The 13,551-nt window shown below is 46.5% G+C and overlaps 1 protein-coding gene across 1 annotated transcript; it reads left to right on the top strand.

The window, feature by feature from the left end:
* Positions 1-229: 229 nt before the first annotated feature.
* Positions 230-3,584, top strand: F5J12DRAFT_409788 (uncharacterized protein). Its single transcript, XM_051739285.1, has 4 exons — positions 230-526; positions 591-787; positions 837-1,251; positions 1,314-3,584. Exons 2-4 carry the CDS (start codon positions 594-596, stop codon positions 3,483-3,485), a joined length of 2,781 nt encoding a protein of 926 aa, XP_051596233.1. The 5' UTR covers positions 230-526; positions 591-593; the 3' UTR covers positions 3,486-3,584.
* The last annotated feature ends 9,967 nt before the right edge of the window (positions 3,585-13,551 follow it).

Genomic DNA, 13,551 nt, shown 5'->3' with positions numbered 1-13,551 from the left:
AACTGAGACACAAGTATGGCAATAGCAAGCAAGGTTAGTGCTGATGCAGGTGGCACTTCCCAAGTTACCATAGGAGATACAATATTACAATTATATATCCCATCATAACCAATACATGATATGCACTTGAAATGATTCATTCACTCATTTGGAATGAAAACCCTGCAGGATGTGCAAAATTTCTCAAGAAGGAAAAAAGTAGGACTCCGGGTACTCATAAGCAGTCCACCAAACCTGGGTGCGGCATTTGACAGACGCCCACCCGGTCTTGAGCACGAGGCCGCCTCACGCGTTACCTGTGGACGAGGTCACGCCATCCATTTCCTACCCAGTCCCCCTTTGCCATCCGACCTTGCGACTCATGCGAAATGGGTCTGTTAGATAGGTTTCGCAGGTCTAAAAAGACGACAGCGATTTTACCGACCGATACCGTAGTGTTGTGAGTGCACTGGTGCTATCTTGGTTACACAGTAGAACCGAGAGCGCAACTAGCATCGTAGGTCCCAGTGGTTCAGGAAAGAGTCCGGTAGGATCCACATCTATCCTGTTCAATCCCGTCGCTTATAGTGGATTGGTTTGTGCTCCACCAGTTTATGAAAACCCTTTTGCAACATGAAAACGTTCATATTCGAGTCAGCAATGGCCGGAATGCCGACGCCGCAGATGTTCATGCAGAACGGTGCCGTTTCGATGGGATACAAAGTGACATCGTTATCGTAAGGACGCCGTCTTTCTACACCGACGGCCCAGATGGGGAGGAAACACTGAAAAAGTGGATGGATTCAAAGTAAGACATACTTCATCATACATCGTGCAATGAATAACCTATCTGTTAGCTATATTAAGCCGTGCAAGGCGGTTGGAGTGCTGTACATGCATAACCTTGCATCTAGTGCAGGCGACTCAAACCTGGAAGTCTCGAAACATCTTGGTGCTTTCCGACGAACATGCCGTTCAAATCTCATTCCAAGCGTCATTCGTGTCGTTCCGACTTCGTACCACATCGCATGGTTGTCGAACGAGAGTATGGAAACACCAATGACTCAATTTCGACGTCAAGCAAATGATGAAGGTGTACAGTTTTGTAGCACGTTGCCTGATGGCAAGCCCTTTGATGGAAAGCCCGAGACGGCGTGGGGCGCCGTCCAGGAACTCTTGGCATCCTGCGGTAATGGAATCGTAGGAGTTCCAAGAAACAATTCCGCGAGTTCCGTTCGGAAGGCAGAGGTCAAGGGTATAGCTGGGACTCAGGTACATCAATCTTAATTGCATTCAATTTCTCTGGGAAGAAACTTGTTTCCATTCATACATAGGCGAAAGAGCTCCTCTCCCTTCCATCGGGACCTACCTTGAACAGTATGCCCTTGCGACTCCCAAGTAGTCGCCTAGCTGTGGAAAATCTTGCCGATCGCCTTGTTGAAGAGTTCAGGGGGCAGGGGAGGAACGGCAGTTTGGACACGTTAATCGTGATCGGGAGAACTGTACTGGAATTAACTCCACCAGACCACGCACACCACCATCATACCCTCATCCATCTTGCTGATCTCCTATCTGAACGGTTCGAAAAGGAAGGAACGAAAGAGGATTTAGACGAAGTAATCACGATGAGGCGAGCAGCGTCAGAATGCATGATCCCAACCGACCCTCAGAGACAAAGAATTCTTCTCAAACTCGACGTTTGCCTTTATGAACGCTTTAGGAAGGAAGGTTCCGTGGTGGATCTGGAAGAGATCATATCTCTTCGCCGGGTTGCATTAGAATATACTCCTCTGCCGAATCGATGCAGGCCTCTTCTCAGCCTCGCTGACTCCCTTCTCGAAAAATTCCAACAACAGGGTTTAGTGGACGACATCGATGAGGCCATTAGCTTGGCGCATACTGCGACGGGGTTGTACCCTCCAAGGCAACCCGATCTAGCGTTGTCTCTGGAATGTCTTGCACGTTGCCGCAAAGCAAAGGTTGGAACGGAGGCTCGCCTAAAGGGAGCCGGGATTGATCCTCCATCTTCTGGTTTTTCGGATATCAAGAATTTCATCAAAGACCGCTTTTATGCAATTGTTGGAAACCTTCCGCCGCGCCTCTTACATACTCCGACAGGGGTCATGTGTAACCGAGCCGCCCAGCTATCTTATTTCGAGGGTAGTCCTCAATACCAGCGGCTCCTGTCGTCAGCCTCTTCACTCGACAGGCAGCGGTTCCAAATGGAGATCGGTAGTGAGGTTACAGACTTCTTTCAAATTGCCATGCTGTCTCACAGGTGGGGGAGTGATGAGCCCGTACTATGCGATGTTGAAGACAAAAATATCTATGAGTTGCGAGGCACGGACGGTCTGGCGAAGCTCCAACAGTTCTGCCTTCTTGCTCTCGAACGTAATTTCCAGTGGGCATGGAGCGATACGTGTTGCATCAACAAAGATAGCAGCACCGAACTACAGAAAGCTATCGCGTCTATGTTTTCTTGGTATCGCCGGTCATCGCTGACGATCGTGTACCTTTTCGATGCCTTCGACGCTGATTCACTTGTCAGTTGCGATTGGTTCACGCGAGGCTGGACACTCCAAGAACTCTTGGCTTCACCCGCCGTCATCTTCTGTATGTACGACTGGTCACTCTATAAGAAGGGGGTCACCGCGAATCACAAAACAGATCCTGCGGTGCTTGGGGAGCTCCACAAGGCTACGGGAGTAGCAAAACAACACCTTACCAACTTTTGTCCCGGTGTGGATGACGCGCGAACCAGACTCCACTGGGCATCAGGCCGTAGTACCACTGAACCAGAGGATATTGCCTACTCCCTTTTTGGCGTTTTCAACGTTCACTTGCCAATCATTTACGGCGAATCTGCGGAGAATGCGCTCGGACGTCTCCTGGCAGAGATCATATCAATTTCGGGAGACGTTTCGATTCTGGATTGGGTTGGTGAACCATCGTCGTTCAACAGTTGTTTTCCTGCCAACCTTATGCCGTACCAGAGCGAACCCGACATCCAGCCGATCCCCAGCGACTCTGCCAAACGGAAAGCCCTGGGCGTTGTAAAGGCGAGGCAACTGTACAATAAGCTTTTAAAGTTACCACTCGCGCGATGTGATAATAAGAGGCTTATGCTACCCTCCATCATCCACCCGGTCACGGCCGTCCGACTGCGAGGGTCCTCGACTAGCCCCTCAGGTCACACATACGAGATTCACGCATCGCGACTTAGGCCTGTCAGTGTCACATTGTCAAATCAACTTAGTAATAAGGCCGGTGCATATATCCTTGTCCGTCCTTGGCACCCAAAATCACTTGGAAAGCCGACCGGGAGCGATGAGGATGCTGCTTGGAACTTGCTGAGGCAGCTAGAGCAACCGTTCAGCGCACTTCTGCTAAAGAGCTTGCATTCCAACCAGTACAAGAGGATCGCGAGCGACTGCATGATTACTGCTTGTGCTCAAGACCTAGCCAGTATCTTAGATCCTGAAGCCTCAATACTAGAGATTGTATAGATCGTACTCCTAACGTACTCCTACTGCGCCACCTTCGTATTTCGGCTATTTGTGTTCCCATTTGATATCTGTGCCAGCAGTGTATTTTAATAATCCGAGTATGTATGTGGTTATCTGAATGGCTTTTGTAGTGTTGCTGAAATAGTGTAGGCCTATTTGTTGCAAAATTTGTATACTAATCTACACAGGGTGCTTTGAGGTATGAAGGGGATTCAGATAGCAAAGAAAGGCAGCAGCATGCAGCATCCACAGCCTGGATGAATGACAGAGGGAAAGGCACATAGTTATCATTCAGAGCAACCTTGACTAAAAACAAAGACCCCATGTAGTCCACTTAGTCACAACATATAGGTAGCCTGCATGCCAGAATGCCAACACTTATATAGACCCCATGATGGGCCTGTCTAAATAGATTAGCCATGACACATGGACAGGCCTGAGGGCCTACAGTGAGGGCAACATATGTATGGGCCTGTAAATGCAATTCCACAACATATGGGAGGGCCTGTGGAGGGTAAGGATGCTGCAACATATAGATGGGCCCATGACCAAGTAAGTATGCTAAGCTACTGTAAGACATGGATGGGCCCACCTATTGTATCATGAAGAAGGTTGCAACATATGGATGGGCCCACCCATCATATGCTTTATAGGGTCACAACATAAAGAGGGGCCCATCTATGATAGATTACAGAGTTGGCAACATATGGAAGGGCCCGTCTTTGGGATAATATACCCCTGTCACAACATATAGATGGGCCTGTCCATAGCAAGATGTTCACCTGTCACAACATAAGGACAGGCCCATCAGTAATATCATTGACAGCATCACAACACATAGACAGGCCCATCTAGTAAGATGCATCTCTGCTGCAACATAAAGATGGGCACATCAGTCATGTCATTTATAGTGTCACAACATATGGACAGGCCCTTCCATAATACCATTTATACCATCACAACACATGGGCAGGCCTGTCCATAGTAAGATGTACCTGTTGCAACATAAAGACAGGCCCTTCAATATATATCATTTACAGGGTCACAACACATGGATGGGCCTGTCTAGTAAGATGCACCCACATCACAACATAAAGATGGGCCTTTCAGCAATATCAATTACACAGCCACAACACATGGGCAGGCCCATCAATAGCAACATGTATGCCTGTCACAACATAAAGACAGGCCTGTCAGTAATATCATTTACAGTGTCAGAACACATAGATGGGCCCATCAGTAATATCAATCACATGGTCACAACACATGGATGGGCCTGTCAATAGCAACATGTATGCCTGTCACAACATAAAGACAGGCCCATCAGTAATATCATTTACAGTGTCACAACACATAGACAGGCCCATCTAGTAAGATATGCCCCTGTCCCAACATAAGGATGGGCCCATCAGTAATATCAATCACATGGTCACAACACATGGATGGGCCTGTCAATAGCAACATGTATGCCTGTTGCAACATAAAGACAGGCCTGTCCAGTAAGATGCACCCCTGTCCCAACATAAAGATGGGCCCATCAGTAATATCATTTATAGCATCACAACATATGGAAGGGCCCTTCAGCAGTATCATTTATGCAGTCACAACATAAGAATGGGCCCTTCAGCAGTATTATTTATATGGTCATAACATATGGACAGGCCCTTCAGTAATATCTTTTATATCACCATAAAACAAGGACAGGTCTGTCCAGTAAGATCCACCCCTGTTGCAACATAAGATGGGCCCAACACCAATAGCACATATAGCATCACAACATATTGATTGGATCACAGCAAAATATTGAGGCAAGCGTCCCAACATGCCATAATTTTCCAACAAGCTGCAAGTGGCTTGCCCACTATACAACTCTGACCTCATCCACCCCAAGCATGAATACTATGCAAGACACATCTAAAACCCCCCATGGATGGCAAATGGAACTAACAGACTGCATTGCATCATACATGAAAGCCAGATTTCAAGAGGAGGTATTCAGTGGACCTCACACCCTTCCAGATATATCAATTCTGTTTCCAGTGTTATGTGAAGTGGATCACATATTGTCAGTAATCTCACAGGCCTATCGTTGCCCAAGTAAGTCCATCATAATGGTGTGATGGAAGTTTTCATCTTTCTGCAGTCAATGTTGGGAAAAATCAGGGTGGAAAAACCTGCAATGCAGAAGCTGCTGAGAGATACATGGAAGTGACTGAGCCATCCATTCTGGTGACCAACTCAAACACCATCTGCATTTGGTATTTGCCAGATGCTCTCAGCCCAAAAAGAAGGGTAAGGGAATGCAGAATCTCATATTCTACTGACTTAATGCAATGGCAGGCCAACATATGGAACCACCTTCATCTTCTGAGGGAACCACTGCAGGAGAGCATAAAGGCTTCCCCACAGGCATGGCAGATGGACAAGTCATATTTCTGCAATAATGCTGAGTTGAAAGGTGCCATCAACCTGTCACCTGCATGGTTTCAACAGGGTCATGGAGTGGGTGATCATTTCTTTCCTTGTGAATAAAGTGCTCATCTGTCTTGAAGCCCCAAAATGGCTTCCTGGAAGCCTCATGGCTGCTCAAATCCAGGATGGAAAACACTTCTACAAGGGAATGGGTTGACCAAATGTCCAACACCAATGCCCTGTTATCTGCGATCCTGCATGTCATCCATCCATGAATGTATGCAGATGGCAGGGAAGTGTTGATCCACCTTGGCAAACAGGTGGAACAGCAGGCAGATTCAGATATGAGCTCCATACTGCTGATATGGAGCTCCACATGTAGCAGCATGTCTGTGATGGTGAATCAGGCAACTTGTTACCACAGGGATATCAATGGATGGGATCCATGGTATGACATACTGGTAACTGTGGGTGACTACCTGCCCTTGGACTGTGTCATTCCAATGTTGAATCTGTGGCTGCACTACAACCCAGGGACAATCATTGCATTTTCAGGTTCAGCATTGGAGCATGGGGTGGGAGCTGTAGACAGTGACAGAGCATGCCTGGCATACTACATGCATGCCAATGTACATCAGTTGGTGCATGTTCCCATGTGTCAATCACTGCAGATGGATGACCTACTACCTAGACCAGTTGCAACTGGACAACTGTTGATTTGAAGCTGCAAAATTTAATGTAAGATTTAGTAGGCAATGTGGATCTTGTATTTTATTAGGATATGCTGGCTCTTGAACTTTGGACAGGTGGTGTTGCCAAGATTTTGAAAATGGGCAGGTGCTTTGACATCATAGATTGGGCGGGTACTCAGAGCTAAAGGGTGTGCATCATAAACTGCAAAAAAAATAAACCTACTCAGGCCATCATGCAGATGGGCAGATTGTCAGACATTGCACAGATGGGCAGGGGTTCAGAGCCACCTCGATCTGGCATGCCAAGTAGAGGATACCCATCTCTACCACAGACTGGCGAGATGGGTGTGATTGGCTGGTGATGAATGGCTCTGGACAATTTTCAAAGGTGGAATGTGGATAATGAATGACTTCCATCAAATTGAGCATATTGATGAGTCGAAGGCCTTGAGAGGCTGCACCATACTGGTCCCTTGCAGCTGTGCCCAATTCTCTCACAATAGCATTCACAGCCCACACAAGGTGCCTATTGAGGGTGGGATTGAATGGTGTGTCACTGGGAGTGGTGTTTCTGTGATAGCGAGATACTACAGCATGTAAGGCACACAGGACTAAAATTATCAATGTCAAAGGTGTATCAGCTTAAGCTCATGCCCATACCTTGATCGCAATGTGGAACAGGTGCCAATCCCCATTGTTCCATTTGAAGAGATTGCTGTGCAGATGGAAGTTCACCTACATAATCAATGGATATCACTGATCACATGAATAGAACCAAATAAATGCTCACCATTGCATATTTCCACAAAAAGATCCCTCATCTCTGATCATTCGGGCATGCCAAGAGTCAAACAGTTTGCACCATTGTCCTCATCCACTGCCAAGTCAAAAGATTTGACAGGTACATTTGAAACAAGTGGGGGAGGCATTGGTTCCCTCATATCCTGCAATTGAGCAAGCAGGTTAGTCAGAGAATCAGGTCAAGGAGATCGGTCCCTCAGATTTGATGATTCACAGGTGATGGGCAGAGGAGATGGTTCCTGCACATTCTGCAAGTCTGCCAGAAAATTGACCTGCATAGTAATGTCTTGTGCAGGTGTTGAAGACCTGTCCATCCTGTTTAATTTCTCATGCATGACTGGCAGTGCTGATGGTTCCTGTGCATTCAGCAATTGCTCCAGTAGATCCACATTCATACCATCCACTGGGGGAGCAGTTGGTTCCCATTCATTCAGGAACCGATTCATCAAGTTGTTGTGTGGATATATTACTAGAAAAGTAGTTTTTTTGTTAGCTTGAAGGGCAATCATGCCAACTCACTGGCCATGATTCTGCCCTGTGCCAGAGCAGTTGGCTCCCTTTCCTGCAGGAACTGATCCACCAAGCTTTCACATGAATCTATAGTGAAAGAATGTTTGTTGTTTAGCTTGGAGAGAAATCATGTTCACTCACCAGCCACAATATCCATGTTTGACTCTGCCATATCCACCCTTCCACTTGAGACAATTGGTGGAGGGGTTGGCTCTCACAACTCATGCAGTTGTACTAGTGGCTCCTCCAGATTTTTGGACTGCTTCATGCAGGAGCTAGATTGCCTTGGCTCAATTGGTCTTACATTAGCTGTGGATGGCTTAGGTCACTGGATCCAACAATGAAGACAACCTCACCTTGATAATGGAAATGAACTTGGCGGGACTGTTCAGCAGACATATTCGATGATGATGGGTTCACTGATAGGTTGATGATCAATCAAGATTTAAACTTGTAGGAACAATGGCAAGAATATCATTCACACCATGGGAAGCAAGGTTGGACAATGGCAGATGGAGCCAAATTTTGGGTAACAGCAATACATGGGAGATGAGCAGCAATATCTCCCTACATAGATAGCTACCAGTCGCTTCTACATGGTGAATACATAGACCTGTCCCACTCAGCTCTCCACTCAATTGTCATGCTCAACCATCCCACTTAACTATCCCTCTCTCTGATATCAAAGATGCCTCTCACAACCACCATGGTGTCATGAGCTACCATTGTGAGTCAAAGTGAGGTTCAGTGGTGAAAACCAACCAAAACCAACACAAAAGACAATGAAAGCGAGTGGTGGTGTGCCTATGCGGTACCTAGATGGTAGAACCTGTTCTTTGGGAGGGTTTTTGCAAGCTACAACACTCAAAGATGAGTGCTGAGGGTTGGGGGTGCTCCTGACGAAGAGGGAGCAAGAATGTGATAGAAAGCGATAGGGTAGACTGCTGTCAGCCTACAGAAGGATGGATGGTGACTTAATTCAATGTCCTAAGCTGTACTGAGCTCAGGGAGGGCTTGGAGCAAAGTATATGGATGATAGATGATGATAAGCAAAGTAGATGATAGCTAGGCCCTTAATAAAGTCTCAACTATCAAAGCTGATGAATGATTTACTGAGAGATGATAAATTGCAAGCAAGAGGGGCTCTCTGATGTCTTCTTTTTTTGCTACCTAAGTACAGTGACTTATATACAGTACAGGGGCATTGCCTATGGAAAACAACGTGCAAACACTTGGTAAGTGATTGGTAACTGATGAGTAAGGAATGTAAGGAATGGGTAATCGTCTTGGAAAGCATTGGTAAGCATTGGTAAGGATAAGTAAGCCAAAAAGCGAAGAATCAGTAAGCAAAGTCAAAAGATTGGTAAGTATTGGCAACAGGTGAGTCAAAGACAGTCTGAATGTCACAGTATGAGTCAAGCAATGTCAGGAACTGGGAAAGTGCACTGGAATCACATTAGGGGGAGGCTGTGCATGTCACATCTTGAAGAGATCACATCTAGGCCAAAGTGGGATGACAGAGAGGCAGCACTGATCTGATGCCAATATAGTACATCCAAAAGCGGACAGGGTGAGTCAGATGTCAACAGGGGTCAAGCTTTGGGGGTCTGTGGGGTGACAGGAGCATAGGGGATTGCAACTTTCCCCCCCAAACCATCCTCTCAGTGAAGCAAATAAAAACTTCATGAATGAGGCTCTGTTGGAAGAGAGGATGAAGGGGGAGCATCTTCTGCTGTATCTTGCAACAAGGAGGCAAGATGTGCATCATACTTGTCATGGATGCGATCAGGGAGAGTGGAGAACAGTAGATTATACTGTAGCTGTTGCAATTTTGGAAGAATGATGGACGAGACTGGTATGAAGATGTTGCAGGGGGCAGGGAGGAAGGATCCATATGCTTCTTGGACTGGAGAGACTGAAACAACCACATAAGACCTTTTCAAGTGAATGACAGACCTGAGGCGACCAAAGAACGTCCTCCTGGAGGTCATACTGACAAAAAGAACACACTGTCCAAGCTGGATGGGCTGAGAGGGGGCAGATGAGGGTGGGATGTACCAGGACACTTCAGGACGGAAGCTGGTAGGAACTCCTGGTAGATATATGTAGCCATGGTCCCTAGCAAAGGGGACAAGCGAAACGACTGATGTGGAGGCAGCCATATCAGAAGAATTAGTGAAATGAGCGTCTTTTGGAGGGAGTGCTGTAGAAACGTGTGGAGTGTGCAAATCCTTTCCAATCCTGGAAGGTAGGATTGCGTGGCTGAGCACTACAAGCGAGTGTGGGAATGGTTTCGGTGTCTGCAGAATTGGTGGAGATACATCAAAAACCGGAATGCCATACATGGGCACTTAAGAATTTTATTGGTGCTTAACTTGCCTCCTCCTTTTTCTTTGCTATTGACAACTTGTTCTTGTGCGAGGGATGACTGCCGACATTGCTGGCTGTCCTTCGCATGAGGGCTATGGTCTTCACCTCCATTCATCAGCTACATCCATGTCCACCTCACCAAACACCTTTGGTGTGTGACACCATACATGCCATACACTTGTATTCTAATGTGTCACACTAGGCTAAGCCCTCTATAGACCATACATGAGTTCCAAAAAAGGTTTCCACTCTGACTGTTTGAGGGATTTGACAACTACTTCCACTTCTGATTGCTGCCTGTTTGCTTGTGCGATCTCTTTGCATCAGGAGATGGAACATCTGCATCTGGCCTTGCAGGGGCCTTTCTGACATGAGGTGACTTCCAGGTGCTCCCAGGGACACCCTGTTTCACATTTGCAGATGCTGCATTGGTGGTCACAGATCCATTATGGTTGGACTTGGATGAGTATTTGGCCCCAGGTCAACATCAATTCATGTCTGGCTCACTCAATTCTGACAGAGCCTGCTTAATATACAGCACAAACTTGTTAGCCATAACAGCTGATTCAACATGACCAAACTTGCCTGGTGTGTGCACTTCAGGGCAGATTTCAGCTTTCCACCTTTTTTTCTGCTCATTGACCCCTCCTCAGTTGGGTGGTCAGTGAAAGGAATGCTTTCCAATCCATCTTCATCTGCATATTCTGAGTGGTCCTGTAGTTCAGTTGTGTACTCATTCCCTGAGTGCAGATCAGGGTTTGCTGCAAATACAAGTTACAGCAGGAAGCTCACTATTCAGGGATGTTGCTGATTTCTTTGAATTGGATAGGGTGGGCAAATAAGTGTCTTCATCAGCTTCATCATCAGATTCATGGCCATTGCTTTCCCACCCATTATTGTCAGTTAGTGCTTTATTTCATGGACAATGCACTGGGGTCTTTGCATGGGCTGGAGGTGCAGAGAGCCACTCACTATGGGAACCATCAGCTGGTGGGGGATTTGAACAGGAATGAGAAGGGAATGGTGTCTTGGCATGGTTTTGCCTCCAACCAGATACCTGAAGACCAGAATCACATTAGTGCTGATCTGTCATGCATGAAAATACACATGGCACACCTTTTTAGCAGAGGGACCATCTGTTCCAACATCACTCACCTCAGCCTTGCTGTGATCATCCAAACTGTCATCTGCGCTGTCATCCACACTATCATCCATGCTATCATCTGCCACTCCCTCTTCCTGTGCTTTACCCTTGCCCTTGACAATTTTCCTTCTGGGATTCTTTTTGCATTTTGGGGCAGGTGTCTTTCAGTATTTCTGCTGCCTCACAACCTGGAGGGGTACCAAAGTTCTATCCACCAGTGGCTGCAGCTTGCCAGATCAATCAATCCATTTCTGAAATCCAAACACATCATTTGGATGGGATTCCTGTTGCTTGCACCAAAAGGACAGCAGCTGGGTAGCTGTTGTCATCCACATGTGACTTGGGTCACAGTTGAAGGTAAATCCTTCAGGAAGATGGCAGGCTGCTATCATTTCCACTTGATGATGACCAAAATTCTTGAACAGCACTGCTGATGAGGGATTTCCACATGCTAATCCCGATAGCACTCATCAGAGATTAAGGACACTAAATACTCTGGCCACTCACAGTAGTGAGCAGTCACAAATCCACAAATCATTTTTTGTAGTTGGTCCCAGCTAAGGCCCACAAGTTCCCCTATCCAAATCTCTCCATTGGCATTTTTCACCAATTTCACAGAGTCAACCTTGCTGGTCCTCATTGCATTTGCCACTGTCTTTTTCTGAGCACATTTGGGACTTGACTCACCATCATGCTCAGGCAGTGTTCCTGGTTCCTCAAATGTTTCCCCAAGGTACTCTCACCAGCTTCCTTCCAGTGTGCAGACATCATTGAAGGGGATTCCATCTGCAATTTCATTATTGAAGTCCATACTGTCATTGCATGAGTCTTACCTAGGCCTAGAGGAGAATATGGTGGACTCACATGCATGCCTGTATAGTTCCCTCCTCATTTTTCCACCCAGCCATACACACTATGTGCATTCTGCAATACCTCCACATCTCCATTGCAAAGTTTTGGACATACTTGTACCCATACTTGGCTGCATTCCTGGGAACCAGGATAAATTGAAGACTGGGAAGTTGACCTCATACAATCGCACCTTGCTTTTGTCTCTGGCATGGGGCCTTCCTGCCCATTCCACCTTTCCACTATGTCTTCAGCTGCAGCCAATTGTTCCTCTGTCAGGTCATCCTGAATAAAAGCTGTCAATGCATTCTGATACTGTTGGATCTGCTTGTTTCCATGGGTATTGCCTTCTTCCACTTTCATTTTTGCAAGCTTCTCCTGTATTTGCTCTTGGTACAATTTGCAGACCACTGCCTGCACAGAGAGTATTTGTAACTGGATCTAAGGGTAATGCAGGGCTTCTTTGAATGGAGGGGCTTTTTCAACCAATCTTGTATTAGCTACAAGGGTGCTTTGAATTGTGAGCATCTGAATCAGAACTTTTAGAGCATACCTTGCACTTGGTCTGGACTTTGCTCCCTCTCAACTCCTTGTTCCTGTCCAATCGCTGCATCTCCTCCCATATGGATAGCAGAACTGCCTTTCCACAGGATCCAACAGTGGACAGGGGACTTCTATGAGGAATCTGCCCTCCACATGGTGAGAGATCAGTTGGTTTCCCAGAATTACATTCACATCAAGACCCACAGACTGGCATTCAGTTGCACCTAGGACATGGTGGAGCACCCTGTCCCCATGCAATCGCACAAGCCCAGCAAGCAGCAGGTGAACCTCTGCCCATGGATGATCAAGAATGGGAAGATGTGGAAGATATTGAAGAAAACCCAAAGCACCTCCATCCTCCAGTGGGGTCAAGATATCTCACTGTCATGGATGTCACAGGTGTTCATTTCATTGTAGTGAATTGGTGTGAATGCAAGACTGCAGAAACCTGATACATACAGTTACTCAGAGCCAAACTATTTCCCTCAACATTCAAGAAGCCAAGCATGGCATTCACATTTGTGGTTCTGGATGACTTCCTGAGGGACAACCTGAAATGTGGAACATCCAGTATGAACTATTACAGCAAGTTGCATTGGATCACATCCAGTGTGTTTCCACACCTCATTCCAGTAAGATTTGGTATTTTGGTTCCAAGTGTTGGAAGGTCTGAAGGGTCAATCAGGATAGATACCATGAGCTTCTATGGGTTGCATGGAAATGGCAATACCTCAAGCTACTTAAA

Source organism: Pisolithus orientalis (assembly GCF_024613125.1).
Source record: "Pisolithus orientalis strain OTSU chromosome Unknown F5J12scaffold_41, whole genome shotgun sequence".
Taxonomy (NCBI): domain Eukaryota; kingdom Fungi; phylum Basidiomycota; class Agaricomycetes; order Boletales; family Pisolithaceae; genus Pisolithus; species Pisolithus orientalis.
This window is presented reverse-complemented; position numbering and strand designations above follow the sequence as displayed.

Bases quoted from the DNA above. Each gene is read 5' to 3' on its own strand.
- F5J12DRAFT_409788 (XM_051739285.1), top strand. From the start codon at position 594: ATGAAAACCCTTTTGCAACATGAAAACGTTCATATTCGAGTCAGCAAT. The intron at 788-836 runs GTAAGACATACT...CCTATCTGTTAG, and splicing joins AAAAAGTGGATGGATTCAAA to CTATATTAAGCCGTGCAAGG. The intron at 1,252-1,313 runs GTACATCAATCT...ATTCATACATAG, and splicing joins AGGGTATAGCTGGGACTCAG to GCGAAAGAGCTCCTCTCCCT.